The 21,366-nt window shown below is 40.7% G+C and overlaps 1 protein-coding gene across 2 annotated transcripts in view; it reads right to left on the minus strand.

Moving 5' to 3' along the window:
• Nucleotides 1-5,136, minus strand: part of LOC126561419 (uncharacterized) — a 48,621-nt gene extending 43,485 nt beyond the window's left edge. Inside the window, exon 1 of one of the 2 annotated variants that reach the window (XM_050217552.1) lies at nt 4,632-5,136. In XM_050217552.1, the coding sequence (XP_050073509.1) occupies nt 4,632-5,136 (505 nt within the window). The remainder of the gene's footprint in view (nt 1-4,631) is intronic. The other variant, XM_050217553.1, reaches the window with a different exon arrangement.
• Between the last annotated feature and the right edge of the window lie 16,230 nt (nt 5,137-21,366).

Genomic DNA, 21,366 nt, shown 5'->3' on the forward strand with positions numbered 1-21,366 from the left:
ATGCTAGTGTGCTCCAGTTTTCGGACTTTTTGCTCCCGCTCTGGCTCGCTTCTGTTCCTCTTCTTTGCCTTCTCCATTCTATCCGTAAGAGTGAATGCAAATGTGAGTTTTTCCCTTTTTTTTTGTTGTTTGGTTGTTGTTCACTGTCACCGTAAATTGGTGGTGGTGAAGGTGAAAATCGATTTTACACAGCCTGGTGGGTTGCGATAGTTTTTTTTTAAATAGTTTTGGCTGGTGAAGTTCTTTTTTTTTTGTGAAAGAACCGCGTTTCGGTGCACCTAGTGGCGTAGATTGAATTTTGGTAGGTGCTGGGTCCCGGTGGTAGTTTTTGAATTTGACGCCAGCATTTTATTCACGCTACACGAGCACGCTGCTTTGAAACACTTAATTCAGGGTTACGGAGCTGGCACTTTGGAAAACGTTAAAAAAGCCCACGAACCATGGTGGCACACATAAGAGAACACGCATGGCATACGGCCGGTTCAATAAACAGAAAAACCTAGTATGTGTTTACGTTTCACAAAGTTGAAAGTCATTCACATCGCGGATGTTTTGCGTTTTTGTTTTGTTATTGTTACGTTGCTCTCTTTTTTCTCTCTCTTTTTCATTCCTCCAAAACTGTCGGAAAAAATTAAATGCAAACGGGCACGAAGTGAAAATTACATCACCCGAGTGCCATTTAGCGTGTGTAAGCGTGAAATATAAATACGTTCAAAATGAAATTTGTGAACGTAAAAAGACTATACACAGACACACACAAACACACGCGAGTTAAATGTTCACTGAAGCCTTGGTAAAGTGGTACGGATACGCCTGGTACGCAATCCAATACGCTGTGAAACATCAAGTCAGAGGAAGTAAAATGGAAACCAAGTGTTGGGAAACTGAAAACAGAATGTCCAGTTCAATGAACTGCAACGTAATGGTTTCTCGGTTAGGTTGTAAAATTAGGTTTCTCGAAGAATTAGATTCACGTTGGAACAACAAGCGATAATTTTTCAGTAAATGGAGTATGTTAGCTAGGTTATTATAGTAACCTTTCATTAAAACTTCACTAGGAACGATAAAGGTGATGATAAATATCAGAATATATTGAAGATGTACACAGAAGCAACATTTTACATTAAACGAATAGCAGTGTCTGTTACGAATAATCTGCTTCTGGCTTAACCGTCACAAAAACTCTACGTTTCATGTTCAAACTTCATTTACTACTGTGCCCGAAAAGTAAGGTGACATTGGATGTCAAATTTTGTGCGCCAATTGAAGCCCCTTGATTTAATTTTTTGTTTGTCAATATGTATGCTTTTGACAGTTTTGACCACGTTTCAAGTCACAACATCAACCTGGCTAGGCGTGACAATATGTTTTCGGAGCTGCGCCAAGTATTTTTGTCCATATTGACCATGTCCAGGTTTGTGAAGCAGCGCGCATGTTTCAAATTTTGTTTGCGCAATGAAATAAACGCTGCGGAAACATTGTGGATTTTACAAAAAATGGTGTACAAATGGTACAGTGATTTCAAGAAAGGCCGAGACGAGGTAACATGATCGAAGACGATGATCGTCCAGGGAGACCATTCACCTCGAAGGAAATCAAGGATTTGGTGGTCAACAATCGTCGGTCCTTTTGGAGACCTTTCGGAACCTCCATCCGGCGAAAGCGGCCGGATTTGTGGAAAAACAACAGCTGGTTTGGCACCAACCGACTTCTGGCTGTTAAACAAGCTAAAATGGCCACTTTGAGGAAATCTTTTTGACACTATCGAGGAGAAAGAAGTCGCAGCGACGGCGGAACTAAAGAACATTCCAGCATCCGCGTTTTCCACCTGCTTTGAGGAGTGGGAGAAGAGGTGGAAGAGGTGCATTGCATCGGAAGGGGATTACTTCGTAGGTGATGACCTTCATTTGGCCTAATAAAAAACCATTTAAGAAAAAATCGCAAAGTCCCTTCATTTTTCGGGCACAGTAACACATCTCGTGTTATTTTTTCCTGGTAGTGTTTGAATTCGAAACATATTTGTATATTTGTAGCATACATTTCCCTCTCATGGAAAATGAAGTTTGAGGTATAATACAAAAGCGAAAGTGAGGTTAGATTTGATGAATTGAATCTATTAGTTTATACACCGAAATTATTGGTTTGAGAATTTTAACATTTACAGGAGGAAAACGTCTTTCGAATAAATTAATTTACGATTGATGTGATTGAGTGTTTATTTTCAAAAGTCTCATTTAAAATCCGGTCTACACGAAGCCTAACTTGCATCTCAAGCCTGATTTTATGGCAAGATTGTGTCGATTTTTGACCAAATTTGATGAAAATACTCAAAGCATTTTTTTGTAAATTAAAGTTTACGCTGCAAGGTGAGCTTCGTATAGACCGGTGAAAAGGTTAGAACTATTTATAAAGAAAATAATAATCTTTATGATCCCCAACACCAGAACTTTTATTTAAATTGTCTCCACTTTTTCTTTAGCCAAGCACCGACACCAGAATCCCTTCATCTTTTTTTCCCGCCATCGCCCGTTAGCTCCTTCGATCATCCGTCTTGTCCTCTCTCCATTTCCACGATCATCTTTCTCTCACCTTCTTTCCTACTTCACGGTTCAGGTTCTTTAGCCGTCTTTACGGATACGGCCGCCTTTACCAGCTGTCATCGACGGTCTCTATCGTAGCGGCCAAGGTCGCTACACCGGGGTTTAAGGTATTTGCACCAGCATGTTTCATCTCCAGAAATTGATTCCTTTTCTAGTTATGCTATTTATCTTCAAATGAAGGAATCTTTCTTACCATTATTTATTTTCCAATTTTCGATCATATAGGAAATACTGTGCTAGGGTTGGGGCATGTAGAACAAAGAGTAGCGGCGTCATCCTTTAAACTGTATTACCACGTATCGAATCCCATCCGGAGCGTTACAGCTTTTTGCAGGCTATTTTTACTTGCGAATTGCATATTTGATAACTGTAAAGGACTCCAATATGGGTTTAGAGACACTGACCATCCCGCTCCCTTTAACAATGGTGAAATATGATTTGACAATAGTGAACATTTTCTTGGCGGATTTAAAATATAAATTTGATAGTGAAAAAGTCCTTTACAGAAATGAAAAATGTAGTTTACAAGTAAAACTAGCTTGCAAAACGCTGTATCTTCTACAAAAGAGTGGCTATCCACCTTTCAGCAAATAAGAGAGGGTATCATCTTGTCAAGAAAATCATTTTTACTCCTTACAAAGCCCTCTGTAAGTCTAAGAGCCAAATTAGCGGAGTAGAATGCTATTCGGACAGAGCTCTTCAAACGAAAGATTAATCTTTACAGCTTTATTTGGTAACGTTTCCCATATTCTAGAAGCATAGCTAATCCTTCATTAGAACATGGATTGATAGTGAATTGCTACTGCTGAGATTCCGTCGTAATGACGTTCTTAATTTACCAAGGGCGGCGTTCTTAATTTACACGGCAGGACCAGGATTCAAATCCCATTCGAATGGCTTACCCGCAGTAAGGACTTGACTATCCAACTACTCGGCATCATCAAGTTTAATAAGTCATTATATGGCCAGCGTGACCTATAAAGTCGTTAAGCCACAAAGAAGAATAACTTACTAAATTTATGAAAGTCAACTTTGCTTGTCTAACCGTAAAATAATAACTTAAAGACATTAGTTTAATGATAATGGAATTGAAGCAATCGATTTATCAGTTTTGATTGAGTTATCCAACATTGTATTGTTCTGTAGTCTTCCTATGTCAATGTCCTATTTTGTATTTCGTTGAATACTTTCTGTCGGACGGAAGATGCACCATTTTTAGAATTGTCATAACTTTCCAAAACTTTCTACCACCAACGTATCCTTCCACTACGAAGTGAACTATTTTTTTAAGTTCCGCTTCTTTTACCACAAAGCTATGCGAAAAGTACATTCTTTTCGTACGGCAAGCAGAATGGATGCTCCCAAAAAGCAAAACACATAATACCTGCTTCATCATGCATTTCCTTTCACATTAGGACGTGCCACGTTATTGCATGGCTAATGGAAAATGTGTGGATTTGTGTTTCCGGCTGGTGACAGTTTTTTGTTTTTGGTCCCTATCGTTTCGGTGAAAAGAAAAATAAAAACCGGAAAGAAATAAAGACAAATTGCAGTTGAATGGCTCGTCGTGTTGCCGGTATTTGTTGTTGTTGTTGTCTGGAGCACACCCAGCTGCATTCGACAAACTTCCAGTGGTGTGCGTTTATGGATGTATGGGAAGGTTTTTTTTCCCAGACTGCAAACAACAATGGAAACGGTTAAAGAGAAATCCATTTCCGGTAAACCAGCAGCAGAAGCAGCAGAAGCAGCAGCGTTGCATCAAAAGCTTCGTCAAACACAGCACAGCAAAAGCGTGCCATTATGGTATGAGCATTTGTTTTGTGCTGTTTGAAGACACACAAAAAAAAAAGAACTCGGATTCACCCCACACCCATCGCTCCGCTTGTGTTTGATGGATGAGAATAGCTTCCAGAAACGGAGCAAAAACACTCAGGAAATAGCGTTCCGCTTGTCGGTGTTTGGTAATATGCCGCCGGAAAGCAATGTTTTGCCTTCCGACCATCATCCCCAACCCTCGGTTTCGGTACTTACGTGTGCAGAAGCGTGGTTCGTCACTGCCATCGCCGCAGTCATTTACATTATTGCAGTACTTGTCCCACGGAATGCACCGTCCATTGGTGCAGGTGTGTTCCGACAGGGCGCACTGTTGTCGTGACGGGTTGCCGCCACCTCGGCTGTTGTAGTACGTTTGCTGTGATTGTTTCTGGCCGGCGGCTGCGGCCAGGGCCAGTGTCTTCGGTTCGTCGTGGTCGTGCGAAATCAGTACGGCCGGGTTGGAAGCGCTTCCGGATTTGGTTGTCGCAAGTGTGACCGTGAACACGGCGAGTGTTGACAGTGTTGCCAGCATCAGGGCGGCACTGGTCGATGATCCATCCGTGGGCCAGCCACAGCGGTGCTGCCATCTGTGAGATTTGTGACGCAAGCTTCGACGGCAACAGGTGATCTGCGTAGGTTCGATCGTATTCGATCGTGCGGTACGGCTGGACATGGGTGATAGGCATGCTGATGAGCTTGGCTCATCGGATCGGGATTTCATTTGGCTTATGTGTGTGCGTGGGTGTGGGTTTGTTTGTGAGTGGTGGCGTGTGTGAGAGAGTGTGTGTGTGTGGTTGGCCAAGGGTTTCTAGTTATGATGATGGCTGCACGTGATCATCTCCTCGTACGGTTTGGAAACTTTCAAAAGTGTCCGAGACTGTAGAATTGTAGAATTGATTGATTGGAGACCAATTAGTCGTACGCTGATGATGTTTCTAGTGAGGATGGTTTACGTTTTTCATTCAATATGAATTTAAACACATCTGAAAAAAAAGAGGAAAAGAGATATTGTTTTTGTTAATTGGTTGTGTTGGTTCTTATCGCACATGATGTGATTTTGATAATTTAAATATAATCCCATATTTTGTTGACTGCAGATATTGATTGAGCCCTAGGAAACAAAAATGTTGACATTTTATTCGATGGTTTCAAAGATTTTCGTCCATAATTTTTTTTCGATTGATCACGCAAAGATGTACCTGTACCAGTATTAGTGTATTCAGCAAAAAACAAATTTTTCTATCATTTAGAACGGCCAAGCCGTATTGCTTACAATTAGCTCATAAGTTTTTCACCTTTCTTTTAACACCACACCCCTTGTAACAAACAATTTATTGAACAACGATTAATTTAAGTGAACTGCAGCAAAAACGGCTGACTAAGACCACTCGAAGCTTTCGCGCCAAAGAAAGAAAACTGAGAAGAATAATAGTGTAAAGACCCTTCTAAATGACGTGTTTTTACTTTACTAATAGATGAAATATATACAAAGGAGTTATATTGAATTTTTAGATAAAAAACTTCTATTGTTTGTGTCGATCGGTGCCCGCCTTGCAAGCAAAACAGGAAAACACCCTGTAAAAAGCCCGCCAAACCACTGCTCAAAGATAGGGTTTTGACAGATTTTATAAGTGAGCTTTCACAAGCATTTGGAACATTGGAACATTGGAACAAAGAGCCCTCAATCTTTAAAAGGGTTTATTTAGAGAGTAATATAGCCGGGTGTAGGCATGGGTACATGATATTTATTGGTTAATTTAATGAAGTACTGGGCGTCTCCATGCTAAATTGACACATAAGAAACTAGGCTTCTTTTCCCATTCTTCCTTTAGGCTAACGGCCCCGTTGTTCAGTACAGTTAACAGTTAACGTCACTTTGACCTTTCTATTCAAATGTATAGAATAATTTAACGGTGCGATCCGGTGACGAGGCGACAACGGCGCCAGTCTTCACATGGCAGAACTGCCTATCCAACTATGTGGCATCGGCAAGTCGAAAAGGTCATTGAATGGAAGGCGTGACTTGATAGGTCGATTAAGCCAAGAAGAAGAAGAATAATATTAATTAGAAAAAGAAGTTATCGACATTGATAGAACACGCGTTCGCTTCGCCAGTTTCGCAACTGTATACTTATCATACAAATGATTTGTTGGTAGCCTTTTTTAAATGAAATATAGACTCATCTATGGTTTTGCTATATCTTCGACGGCGTCTAACAGTGGACGAATAATTGACAATTAAAAAAAAAACGGTCTGCATACTCCTAGACATAAACTTCAATTGATACTATGTTTGCTTAGAAAACTTTAATTTCATAGGATGTTTATTGAAAAAGACGCTCGCCTACAATGTTGTCGTTGCTGTCGCTAACCAACAACGATAAAGAAAGATAATTTTTTGACACTCCACACACTACTAAATCAATAAGCTTTGTATCGATTTCATTCATCGGCATTAAGCCAACGATGAATCGATTGCAGCAGCATTCGGTTCATTCTGTTTGCTCATGTCGCCATCCGAAACGAGGTGGTGCGTTCGTGCACGGCTTTCACCATTGTTTGCAACGGCAGTAGCGCAGGAACGCTCTACACGCAAGCCAGAAATCAGATATCGTTGTGACTACGGCTACGGAGAGCCGCAATGGTTTGGATTGAATGAAACCCGACAGTCGGCCGGCCAATACAGCACAAAAGCCAATGCAGCTTTTTCCTACACAATTATAGGCCGTATAAAGTCGAACGTAGGGCGCACAGCACTTCCCGAGCGAATTGGTAGTCGTTGCTGTCTTTCACGCCAACGGTACGCCGTGTGCGCTAACATTCATGTCATCTGCCACGCATTCAGCTCACGGACCGGAAATGGGGATAAATATGAGACGAGAATCTTCATTTCCTTTTTGGTTTGTGTTGCCCCATTTCCCAGACGGGTGGCATTAACGTGGCAGAAGCCAATTGACAAAGAGATCGTCTTGCAACACGAGTGACGGCGATGAACCACTGACGGTCGGATGAAAGGAAGTTTCGTTAGAAGAAGCGTACATTGTTTGTAAAGAAATTATTGCATCAAATGTCCACCGTTGCTTGGGGCTTGTTACCGGTGCTTGTGGCTGAGCTAGAGTGGAAGTAGAGTGAGTACGACAAGGGCTGTGGACATGGGTGTGTGTGGCGTATTGTCAAATAAACACCATCATTACTCATGTTTCATCGTTGGTGTTATAATTTTGAACAAATGTTGGAGCGCTTATTTGCTGTGGCAGTTGGTGGTTGTCGAACATGTGGAGCCGTTGGCGGATTACTTCCCAACGCCTCCACACACACACACACATATAAACAATCGAAATGCTCGCCGTGTTGGGGATAAAATCAATATTAATTGAGTGTTGCTATTGGAATTGCTTGTTTTTGCGTACGCAATAAATGGGCTTCAGTAATTATTTATAAATTGATTTGTTTAACGTTAAATTGTGTTTCAACTAAGAACCAGATATTATTTAATAAAACACAAACAACATTTGAAAGTTGACTTTGAAGTAAGAAGAAGACTTAAAGAAACCCAACATCGCATTATATCGCATTATAAATCAACTACGTGCCACAGTGTCACCTATTCATGCAGTTTGACCTTCATCCAACCAGCCCAGCCCTGGATTAAGGTTACGATTTCATGGCTCATCAACGTACCTTTCCGTTGTGTGCCGTTTTTTTTTTCCTGCTGCGTTTCTAATCAAACGATAAACCATTCTTCGCTCGGTCGTAACGCATAAAATGGTTGCCAGCATTTTCTCACTTTCTTTGTCACGTACCCGGCCACACCGGCCACATTCCTGTAGCTATTTGAGCCGTTTTCGTTCGTAAAAGCCGTGAGCTACATTGTGTTTCCTTCCCTTATGCGCGTGCCGGAAGTATCAGTTGCAGTCACCTATCGCCACGACGACGGCAACAAGGACTAGGGCAAGCATAAAACCTAACCAAAACCGCCTCTTTGCATGCTTTCGGCAATGGAATCGTAAAAAAAGAAGGAGCAACCAAAATAGGAGGAACACAGAAAAAAAGCAATAAAATCGGCGCCAAGGAACGTGAAACATTTATCGCCCCTTGAAGCAAAACATGCGTTTTCTTGCGTGTCGTCCATGGCTTCACCATTACGGCCTGTGCCAATTAAAACATTCTACCAGGCGTGGGAAGCAATTGGACGGATGGGTGGAGAGATGGGCTGGGAGGGGTATGACCGCTACTTTAGGTGAGAAATTAATTCACGCAGTTTTGTTTCGGTTGTTGAAGTTGAGGTTGGTGCTGTTGCTTAGGAGTGGAATTGATTACGGCGAAAAGGTGGGTAGGGAAACATGTTTTTGTTGCGTAGGAACAGCATACGATAAGAATAGTTGTAGTGGTGATTATTTGTTATCATCTTACACAGCTTAATTGCAACAGATGAGGTGCGCAGCGTGAGTGTGAGTCGCTAGACTTTGTTGATGGCGTGAGTTATTATGAATTTTAGAAAGTTTGTTGGATGAAAAATACGATCAGGCATGTCGAGACATACATAAGGAAACGATGATTTCCTGAACTATTTCTCATGTGTTGTGAGGCGATTTGCTGCTTAATTTTTATTGTGCGCCACGATGCGTATCCTTCTTACACGTCGCAACGCGATTGATCTCTAAGTATTTGAATCCACGCCCTTCTGTTTTGAGTACGACCGCTCCTTGTCTTCACTTTTGTTCCGAAATATGGTGCACATTCAAGGTTTCTTTGGTCCGGTTATGTTCCTGAATTAGTTTAGTTTCGGTTTAATATTTAAAAAGCAAAATATTCGTAAGGGTGTGTGTGTGTCCTAAACTATAACGCTATACAAATTTTGCAATCGGTAAAGTGTAGTTTTTGCCCCTTCATGGATGTTAAATTTTTCTCCATACAAATTGTACGAAAAGAGGTGAATCCATACACTAGAGTAGACTTCACCCCTAGTTGGATATGAAGTTTTTCTGTATTCATGATATGTACAATGTTTCTTCGAAATTAAGCATCAATATTACAAGTCTTTCAATTCAATTTTACAATTTACATCGATGGGAGCATCAGAGCGCCCGGTAGACCGTGTACGTAAAGGCCGCCCTGTAGCAGATGGACGAGGAGCGCACACATACCATATCCAAAATGCCCTGTGTCATCGGATTGAAGCGCTTGATCGTCTTTCTTGGCATGTACCGATGTATGCGCAGTTAGACTTCCACGATTCGAGTGACGAGCAACGACGAAATGAAATGAGTGACGCGCGGTTGGCGCTAAGCAGCAACCTAGATCGGATAATTGTGGCTAACCCCCCCCCCCCCCCCCCCCCCCAAGCATTTTCCGGCATGCGTACGAACGTATGACACTCTATGCGAACCTGCTAGTTACCCATCAACGCACGACTGATACCTGACAGTCGGCATATGCGTCGCTGTAATCGTCCAACGGACGACGAAGATGGCTTATTAGTCAGCAACGAACAAAGACAGTCGCGTGTAATTGTCCTGCAGAACCGTAGAACCGAAATTCTCAATCATGTATACGAGTCGCATCAGTTTTACAATGCACTCCAATATCCTTTTTTGCATCCGTACGCAGAAGTAGGATGGACGTACGGCATCTTAAACGGCATCCGCACCGTGAACGCGCACTGACAATATCAGTATCAGGTGAAGATGGAGCCGAAGCCGAAATTACTCCTCAAGAACATGCCGCCTTCCGATTATGCACACAAAGAGGAGACAACTCATTGGTCCCTTGCTCCGGACGACTTATTGCAGCAGTACTGCGTGGATTAGGGTAGTAAAATCGAGAAGTAGCGCCTAAAACTTCAACGAGAGCATCATGGACTTTGACGCAATGGAGTTGCTAAATAGGGCACCTGAACAAGGCCAAACATTGGGGCAAGACAGTATGGCGCAGATCGTTTCTTGCGAGCTCAGTTTTAAGACTCAATGGCTATTGTACGTGCGATAAGTACGACAGATCTCTTCATCATCTTGATCATCTACAGTAACGTGCAATCCAAAGTGGCCAGATGTGATCGAGTCGTCCGGTCGACCAGATTTAACATCTCGTGTTTTTCGATTGAAACTAAATGAAATCCTGGAAGATCTTTTGGTGGGAGTGCTTGGACTTCAGATCGCATGCGTTCATGTGATTGAGTATGAAAAATGTTCACTCACTGTTTGCTGATTGTCGGTGATGCTGGTGTTGGCTGAAATTCCCGATTCTGCAATCGATTAGCCCCACGAATCAATATCAGCTATAAATTTTTTATATTTTATCATTTTATTTTGTCACCGTAAAGTCATTAATCATAAATTGATCATCAAAGCATCAAATTCATTCTTATCTGTATTACAGCGATAACAGCCGGCTGAACATGAAAGACCAACAGGAAGATGTGCATCTAGTACACTGACCAGAGATCTTCTAAGTCGGTAAAATTTAAACAACAAATTGAATGCTTGCACTTTACTACTTTTGGTGATTGGTTTGATGCACACCTAGTAAAATTTAAATTCAAGAAAATAATTTGCAACTGTATTTTTATCAGCAAAAGGTTAGCTAAAGCTCAAGAATATGCGATAATAAGGAATGAATATTAACTCTTTCTATCATCTAAAGAGATCGTGGAAATGCTCGGCAGATTTACCATCGTCAACAAGAATTTGTTGACCTAAGCGACCGTGGAGCAAACGAGACCGACAAGCGACGCACTCTTACCCTAATCCGCTCCAACATCAAGTAGCGGCATGTGGTAAAAGTCGTAAAAGCTGCGTTCTAAGAATTCAGATGGGAAACGCTTCAGTGAGACGAACGAATCGAGTAACTTGTATGCTCCGTAAACTAACTAACCATCCAACCGTGCTATGGTACCGTGAGACTTCTGCAGAAGCAGATTCTGTAGCGCTACAACTTGAAGAGTTTTTAGTCTACCACATCTTGCTTACTGGATTTATGTAAATTAGCCGTAGTTGGATAGTCAGTTCTACGTACGGGATCAGTTTGATCAGATGACAGAGAGTGAACATCCACTCCTTCTGAAGCATTTCGTTTTTACTAATATTCATAATCTCAGAAATTCATATATCATCTTTGACGCAGGTTTGGTATCGTCTAAATATTGCAATTTTAAGCGTAACGACAACATGAACTTTTTTGACTTAAACGATCGTCGAAACTATAAAAAATTCTTGCAAATACATTTATTTTCGTATAATGCTTTCTACTGCCAACGAAAAGTGTGCAAAGAAGATGAATTCATTCGAAACTGAAATGGATTTATTTATTTGAGTATTGCGGCTCGAATGCAATATGGCATTCGTTAGAAAGTTAAAGGCCAGTTTTGTATGATTTCGTTGAGTAAGCAATTCTGGCCAACAAGTATGTTGCAAATATTTAATATCCAGTAAATAATAAACTACGTTGATTTATGATAGCCTTTTTAAACCATTAAATAAAGTTGATACCACTAGGGCTCTCATAAAAATAATTGGACACCACATTAAGTGAGCAATTATTTAAACCAAGAAGACACAAAATACACTAACAAGAATAACATGCCCACGTGGCATCTAACATATGATTTTTTTATCGTCTTCCCGGAACTGGTATTACATGCCACTATCTTGTCATCCCTCGCCGTAACAAATAGCTACACCGGGAGAGCGGTTGATCACAAATCGCACACCACCCGGAATCCCGGAGCTGACAACGGATTTTGATGCCATTTTTCATGTTTACAACTGTCATCCCATTACAAGCGACGTGTCGTCTTGCTTGTAAGGCTCCCTCAGTCTTCCCACGCTTCCGTCCGTCCGTTCGTGTAGGTCCAATTTCAAAAGCCATCGTTTTGAAATTATACTTTTTTGGCTGCCTGTCCCGGTCAACCCCAATTTTCCACCGTCACAAAGCTAAAAAGTGAAAATCTCCCCAGAAGGAAGCGAAAAAGGGACAAAAATTGGGAAAAAAAATCACACTCGATACATTCCCCCGGTAAAAGCTTCGGTGAGCGGAGTGGTTGCCTCTACAGCGCCTTAGGATTCGTCTTTCCATGTGTGCATGTGTATGTGTGGTATAAAAATAAACTAGACTGAATTTCCGCAACCGAAAACTGAGCTGCCGTTGATGTCTCACCACCAACATCGTTTGCCAGTTGACAGAGAATTTTCAATTTAAATATGTTAACGCAAGCAGACCGAATGGAATATCATCGGCCTGTCAGCGTCTCGGCGGTGGGTATTATTTTGCCCAAACCTCTGCTGTCCCCGGGAGCAGGTGGTTTGGCCGGGTAGGGTGGTTTGTCGTGTGGTTGTTTGGTAAACCACCGCGCGCATTTCCTTCCCTCGTTATGGGTTGCATGCATTTTTTTTTTGTGTTTGGCTTTCTTCCCCTTCCAAGCAGGAATGGTGAACTTCATAGTGCAAAATTTAGGACACAACATCTCACCATCGGAGAGATGGTGAGTTGCCAGTGGTATTTTGAAAACTTCCACTGAGCACTGAGCACCATTAATGCAAACATTGTACGTAAAACTGACCAGCATCAAGGGGCGGGAGGGTTGTGTAGTTTTTGAAAGGAACTTTCTCCACACGTACAGTACGTTGTGCGATGACGTTTTTGAACTCGTCTTCTCGCTGCACGATACGTGTCGCTTAGTGTGCTGAGATGAGTGACGCAGTTATGCTGTAGCCAGCCGGAGCCGAACGGCACAACTAAAACTAGCGCTATTGGGGATAATATCACGATGATGATGATGATGATGACGATGATGTTGTGCTACTGGCCTGCTTTTGCTACGGAAAAATTCCCTATCATCGTACGGCTGAGATGTGTCCGTGCCCGTGGTAAAGATGACACGAGTTGACGTAGGACATGGTTAAGTTGATAGCATGTTCTTTGTGCTGTATTTTTCCCCAAATTTCCTACCGAAGCAAAATGCAAATGAGAGATGTTTGATTATGTTCGAGCTGCTTTCAGCAGTCGGAGACAATAGTACGATGAAAGGGCAGAAAAGGCAAAATCATTTGCACCAGTTGTTTAAAGCGTTGCTCCTTGCATTTGGAGCGTGAATTTAAATCTTGAAGCTGGCTATTGAAAAGCATTCCGAATTTATTCCACCAGCAAAAGAGGATGCAGTTTATCATTGGCACGTTATGAAGCTTTTGTCACGTTTTTTTTCTCACACGATCCGAACACTTTTTGTAAAACTATGAGTTCACTACGAATTTCAATAAGTTGTAGTGTTTGCCTCCTCATATATGGTACGAAGGTGTCTTTTTTCTCTCCCTCTTATAGAGTGTGAATCGATGCGAAAAAAAGTAGTGCCGAGTGTTGGCTCCATTGGGCAAAGTTTTGTTCCACGGTCCCTAGTTATTGCTCGTATGAGGGATGCACTGGAGGGAAGTGACAAGTGGTCTGCCACTGGAAAGAGGTAGAGTGTTTTCAAACATTTTTGTTTTGCTTTGCGCAGAACTTTTACCAGCGCTTTTTTGATAAGTTTTTTGAGTAGTGTGTTAAAATGCTGGGTCAGAATGCGAATGAAATTGTGAATTTGAATGTGAATAAACAATAAATAATGTTATTAAGGTTGGAAAAGTTTAAAAATATAAGGCGATAAAATTAAACCGTGTGATGTTCTACTGATTATTCCGAATTCGTTTCATCTGAACAGCGTTAATTTAAAGGGTTTATTATTGCTTCAGGTTTCATTCTACCTTTCCCTAATCATATAATCGTCCACACGCAGTCTGTTGACTTTGAAATACGAATCAAACCAAACAAATTGTTCATTTTGTTGCTATTCCCACTCGAGTTCCATTTCTGTGGTCCAGTGGCAATAACATGTGTAAGCCGGTTGCTTTAAATTTCCCATAAATGATGTTTGTCTCGCTAGTAGCAATTATGTCATAGAACGAGTAATGTAGTGTTAAAAAGTAATTTTGATGACGACAAACTTTAGGCAGACTCAGCAATCGATCGCACCGCGACACAATTTGTGCGTACGTAATCATTTTTGTACAAAATTTTGTACAAAGAACAATTTTTGGTTACACAAAACGAGCAAAAAAATTGGGTAATAATTGGGTATAAATAAAGCGGACTAGGAAGCTTTCTAGAGAGCCGTCCTGAGGGTGCAACAAGCTAAACCTTGCGTTCAATTCTTTCTAGAGGTTTGTGTGTCCCCCTACCCAAGGTAAGGCCTCAAACCTCCAACATGACTGTAAGGGATATTCTTTTTGAACATCCAAAGTCGCCTGGCCGACTTGCTCCGCCGATGAGCATCGAGAGTCCCCCTACCAAAGGTAAGGCCTCGATGTCTCCAACGTTCCAGCAAGGAAGATTCTCATCTAGAATCTTCAGACTGCCTGGACAGTCAGATAAAAGAAATATATTGGTTCGCGCAGCTAGCAATCACGTTGTTCCGTTTTCGCCGCGAAGTCCGAGAAATTCTGCTTCCCCACCACATAGTGACCGTGAATGCAATTTCTTTTCCCCACCACATAATGTTAAAAAGATTGCACAATCTTCATTGGTTTTTACACTGGATTTTTTGTGGTCAGTGTTTAGAATTTTTTTTAACCTTCTTTAAATGAACCTATACTTTAACAGTTTTGGAATCAAACAAGTTTTGCTTAAAATTATATTTTCTATGCACTAATTACCAATAAATTGAAGCAAAACGCAGGAAAAAATAAACAAGGAGCTTCGAGATAAAAATCAGTTGATAACCGTAGATTACAATTTTCTTGAATTTAAATACGCTTTGTAAAAACAGCGTTCAGTCAGATTGCAACACTCTAATACTGCTCCTTAAAAAAATTCTGCTAAAAATATAAGTAATTGAAAAATTAGAATTTTTTTTAATAGTTGGCTTGTATGTTTTTCTTTAAAATAAAAAAAATATTTAGTAATATATTAAAAGCAACGAAAAAGACACTAAACAAACAAGCAAATATTGTAAAAACTGAGTCGAAAATTCAATAAAAAAAACAGTAGCGACAGTAGTTTAGACGGGATTTGAGCCCAGGACCTAAAGTCTTCATAAAGTATTCGGATTGTATCGATAGCAGAAGGTTATTAATAAACATTTCATACATCGTTCATAAATTTGGAAAAAAAGAATATCAACCTATAACCTGGATGCTGTTTGTGAGCAATGACAGCGAACTTTTCTGTGGATGGATTTTGTTGTACAAAAACATTGAATTTAACAGATGTGTTTGCTGAATAACACACAAAAATCATAAAAGCAATTTACTCCACAGCTCCAACATGACACATGTTCTGGTTTAACAATAATCATCCACATCTTCTAACCGTTTGCAGGAAAAAAAAAACCCCATTTCATCCAACAGTCACAGACTTTTCCGTTTGTCGGTAGATGTGGCTTCTTAATGGAACACTTTTAACGACACGATTCCTATCGATCTATATGGGTTTCTCATACGCAAAGCATAAGAGTAGGTGGTAAGAGAAACGGACGGACGGTTTTGAAAATGAAGCAAAAATGATGATGAGGAAAAATTGTGCTCTGCTGGCTTGCTTTCTTGCCGGCATATGCTTCTCGAGGTGGCAGCATAAAAAAGGGGTTAGTAGAGAAGCTTATTTTGCCTCACTTTTCCTTCCATCAGCGGCATCGAATCGATATCACTCGAAAGGCCAATGCCAATTTCAAGTTATTCGTTTCCATTCCACATGCCCACATTCCGTTCCTCAATCTCCGGTAGGGTTTTGTCCTTCGAATCAGATCGAGGACGATATTATTATCCTTCGTCGGGTGAAGACACACAGCCACATACACACGACTAAGCAAGGCGCTGTTTTTACCAGCTTCAACTATATTGGCTGTGAATGCATCGTGCTCTTCTTAGGTGAAGCCGGAGCTACACTTACCCAGCAGATATTGCCAGCTGTGGTACTGTGTATGTTTGTCCATACCCTCTGCACTCTACGTGGGTTAATATGTGGGCTGAGGGCACATCTGCATCTTAAGCTGGGATTGACGATAAAAATGTGATTGAGTTTCGAAGTCTTTATACACATACACACATGCCCCCAAAGCGATATTGACGATGAAGGAGGCCAAACAGATTTGTTTGATTCATTGGAGCTTACGGAGAAAGAAGGTTGTCCATATCAAGATCAAGAGGATAAGCAGTGTAAGCGAGTTTCTTACCAAGATGTTTTAAGAAAGGTAAATTTGTGCTTTACGTATGGCATAAAGAGGAAAAAAATGGAAAAATTGAAATTGAAGAATAAATTCTAATCGAGTAAACAAGCGAATTCGAACCATATTTGGGGCAGATGACTTCAAATCATTATCCTTTTATTATCCCGACGATCGATGGTTCTACCAGCTTGACAGCTGGAATAGTATTTGCTATAAAGATCCTATAAATAATGCTATAAAAAGTCAACCATTACCAACGCAGACTGGAACACCGTGTGTATAAATCTTTGCTCTGGAGTAACGGCTTGATTGACGATCGTTTTATTTTCATAATAAAAGAAACGATGAATATTTTCTATTGCTGGTTGCGTTATCGTAATTGTAGCTATTGTTTGCGTTTAGGCGACGCTATTAAATGAACGTAAAAAGCAGCAGTACCAAACCCGCCAGACATTAATCACGAACCGTCTCAAGCATCAATGAGGCAACATTACGGAGCGCATCAACGATCGGTTAAATGATGCCAATTTAGCAGTTTGGGTGCGCCGGGCAGGAACTGTACAAACGAACTACCTCAACAAAAAGGGGAAACAGAGCGCAGAGGGCAAAGAATGCAACGGACAGTACCATGGCCAATCAAAGCTGCAAAACTGCACCATAAATTTCGCCCTGAATACACCAGCGATTTAAATTAACTCTTCCATTTAATGCCGTATACAAAAATACACCATCACTTGTCTGGTGACGTGACCAGGATGAGTGTGTGCGAGTGAGAGAGAGAGAGAGATGGAGGAGAGAAGTAGTGACACTTCATATTCGATCCCAGGCACTCATCTCGCACTCGCTCTCCCAACGCTTACCGGAAGTGGTACACGTGCCAACCGGCTGTCTAGGTCATTTATTGATAATGCGTATACAAACCACCCCCCCCCCCAAATGAATGTGGCTTGTGTTTGTTTAAGCTCCGAGCTCCATCCCTCCCCACGAACCACCGTGTCTGATCTGCAGCCGCACGTAAGCGTTTCTGAATGCATTTTTAATCCCTTTCCTGGCGAGTGCTGATTCGCTTCACTTTGTCACCGTCGCTTTGTTTCAGGGCTGACCTTTATTGTGTGACATTAACGCCAATGTGGTTGCTTTCAAATCACCATCGTGAACGGGGGAGCTGATAGGCGCACGGATACATCGGTGGCATTTTGAGTGTGTTGTGCGAGTGCGTATCGGTTTTCGATTTATCCGTGTGGCATGAGCCTGTATGAGTCTCTGTGTGGAGTTTTGAGTGTTTATTTGAGTTTTATTTAAATTGCATTTCGCTCAGCGAGTGATGTTTAAAAAAAGTGTTTAAACCTATAGTATCGTGCAGCTGGCAGTTTGGGGACACTACTGGCGGTAGTTACAGTAAATTAATTTCGATTACTCTACATTGATATGGGGAGTATCACTTGTTTGGGTTGAGTGTGTCGGTGCTTGTGAAGCGCGGATTTTCGAAACTTCTCTTACCTACTAAATGCCAAATGTCACCAACCGTCAGACGCTCGGTTAGTGGGTGCTTCCCACAAATGGGAAGCAAGCAGAAAAAAGGAAGCAGAAAAAAAACCCCCGATGAGAAACGGGATTATTGTTGTGCAATGGCGTTGGTCCCATAATAATCCGGATTTATTTCGACATGATTGTGGGAATATTGGAATCCAGTGCTTTATTCGTTTAAAAATTAATCCGCTCTGTACAATAATGGGTGGTCGGATTATGCTCGCATATGATTGTAATTTTGATAAATTGCGCACAGAAACAGGTGCATTCGGGTTTGTAGGTCTGCTTACTGTGCAGTATTAAACAAGAGGATAATAAGTTTTTCTTTTTGCTTTGAATGCAGTAGTCAAACATGTAAAAAAAGCCACAATTTTATTGAATAGCAGGTCAAATGTGAAATTGATATTCGAGTACACTAAAATATATTTTTGCGTAGCTTATAATAAAGAATACCAATTTTTTTTAGTTTTTCTGAAATAGGACACTGTTCACACACAACGGTGAGACAGAAACGTGACGAAAGGCAATTCGTCAAGTGACACTCAGAAAATTATTAACAGGGCAAATTTAGTTAATCAATCTCCTCCTCACTTTTTTACTCCTGGCCAACTTGCAAGAATTTCTCCGTGCAAAACACGTCCGAAAGATCCGCGATATAACGATTTTAACTGGAATAACAATAAATGAATATCAACCAATAAGCAAAAAATATAGAAATAAGCAGATAGTGTTAATTTAAAAAAAATGTAACAAATCAAATACAAACAAAACATTTCATGCCATCCTTATAAGCGCAACGAATAAAATTCAACTACTCAATTAATTGGCGCCCGCTTAGTCTTGTCTCCCAACTACGCGACCTAGGAGTAATTCGACTTATCGGACACTTGGATTTATCCGAGGACTATCCTCGGAGTTTTGCCGACCCTCAGTGTTCAGTCAATGCTGTATTGTGGCCTTGTCCAACCGATACTCGAATATGTGAGTGTTGTATGGAGTCCTTCAGTTACTGCCTCGACCGCCCGAGTTATGAAGGCGTTGCGATTAGGCGCATTTTTGGTCGCTTCCTCGTTGAAACCTGTTCAACTCAGTGTCATATTTTGGGGCTTCCCTCATTGGAATCGAGACGTTCCCAGGCTCAAGCCACATATATCGCTGGACTGATTCTTGGAGTTCCCGACGCGCCATCTCTCCTTTCTGTTATTCCTTTCTACGTCCCAACACGATTCCTTCGTTCTCGTCAATCTTTAACGATTCACTGCTAATTTGTTTCCTTCATTTCAATGCTTTTTCCAACCATCTTGACCTTAAAATCTCTATGTCTTCTTTCCGTTCTAGACTTTCTTCCTGTTTAATTTATTAATGTTCCTCAAATTCTAATATTTTGCTCTTTTCTGATGTCTGATACACTGTATAAGAATACAGTCAACAATAAGTTCATGCGCCAACGCACCAACCTGATTTATAAAGACACGATCTTTCATGGTTTCATATCAGTAACCTTACAAATAATTTCAAATCTGAACGTTTTATTGTGACCACTAAAAATATTTGTTATTTTACTTTAAAAAGATTGCATTTGGCCTGATAATAATTATGTTTAATTATAAAAAAGTACACAAAAAGAAAGGCTTAATTAACTAAATAGAGGTATGCAGTAAGAGCAAAACAATTTTTGCAAAAAAAGTATCCGTTTGAACATCAAATACTAGGAAAAAAGAATTGCATTGGTATAATACGAAACTTCAAATGTAACGACACAATACCAAACGGGACAAAATGAATTTTTCTCTAGCTATCAAACGGGTCATTAATCTCTTCGTTAATATGTACAAAATGCTTTCTCTAGCTACAGCCTGCCGTCCTATACCAGTTCAGTTCCATAATAGACGCGAGTCCTTTTTGTCCACCACTCGAAAGCACTCAATCACTTCCTAATATTCTTTTTCTGTGCCCGTTTGCTTGTCCTTCTTTTCGCAGTGCGTCTTCGGTTGGGCACATCTTACCGACGGGACGGGCTGGGGGGGAAAAAGGTTTTCGTTTTGTTTCAAGCAGGAAAGTAACCATCGGGGAGATACCACGTCTATTTTGTGGTTAGTTGAGCTTTTGTGAAAGAAGCCTCGCCCGTCCGCCGAAGAAGAGCTGTCTCATAAAAACGAATGACTTCATGGGCGTGGGGGCGATCGGGTAATGTGGTTTGGACTGCATACAAATGGTTTCTGCACTGGTGAAAAGGCCGCGTCGAGGGATGTTCATTATTCACTGTGTGCCGTGGGAGAAAAGTGTCACGAAAAGTGCGCGGCACCCAGCCACTCGTGTGGTGCGCCCGGTGCTATTAGTTGAAAATGGTAAAGGAAGAACTAAAGCGTTGAGTTTTCGTTGAGCATTCTTGTTTTGTGTAGTGTAAAAGAGCACAAAAAGGATAGCTGGATGGATAGGATGTTCGGGAAGGGATGGCGGATTTGTGCTAGAAAAAGTGTGGCGGTTTTGGGAATAGGACTTGATGGAAAGGATTTTCTTAGTGCTTGCTTGAAGAACATTTTTATGTTTAAATTATCATAATTGAGCTTTCTGTCTTTAAAAGGCACCAAGGTGTCAGAAATGCAAAAATTATACAAACTGTGACAATCATTGCAAAGAAGAGAACCATAGAGCAACAGGACCGTTTGGGATGCCCTTTGGCCTAAAATTATATGACTTTGTTCTTCCTTTATATTATTTATTATTTATTATAATATTTTTAATATTATTTTCAAAAGTTCCCAATTTATTAATCGTGCATGGCGGAGATAAAGCATAGAACAAAGAAGAAATTTCTTGTTTATTTCATTATTATTGTACTGAGTCATAGCATAAGGTGTTGCTAAAAACGGCAAGCTTTTTACCAGCTTCTTTCCCAGTGGATTGCTGAATATTTCTAAAATGGTTGTGTCACCGCGGGCAGAAAGCTTCATTTATGGCTTTATTAATTTAGATACGATCAACATGAACTTGTACTATAATAAGCAATTCTTTTGCTAATATTGATGTTAATTGTAGCTGGAAGAGTTAAAGCATCCGTTTAGTCTAATACCCTTGTGTAAAGAATATTATACAAATTATCAAACTATATCAACCAACTTTAGAAATACGGCAAGGCCTTTCTAACGGAATTTAAAAAACCAAAATGTTTAATCATCTAAAAATCGAATAATCCTATTCGGAGCGTGAAACTATAACAGGTTGGCTCAA

The sequence above is a fragment of the Anopheles maculipalpis genome, chromosome 3RL (genome assembly GCF_943734695.1).
Source record: "Anopheles maculipalpis chromosome 3RL, idAnoMacuDA_375_x, whole genome shotgun sequence".
Classification (NCBI taxonomy): Eukaryota; Metazoa; Arthropoda; class Insecta; order Diptera; family Culicidae; genus Anopheles; species Anopheles maculipalpis.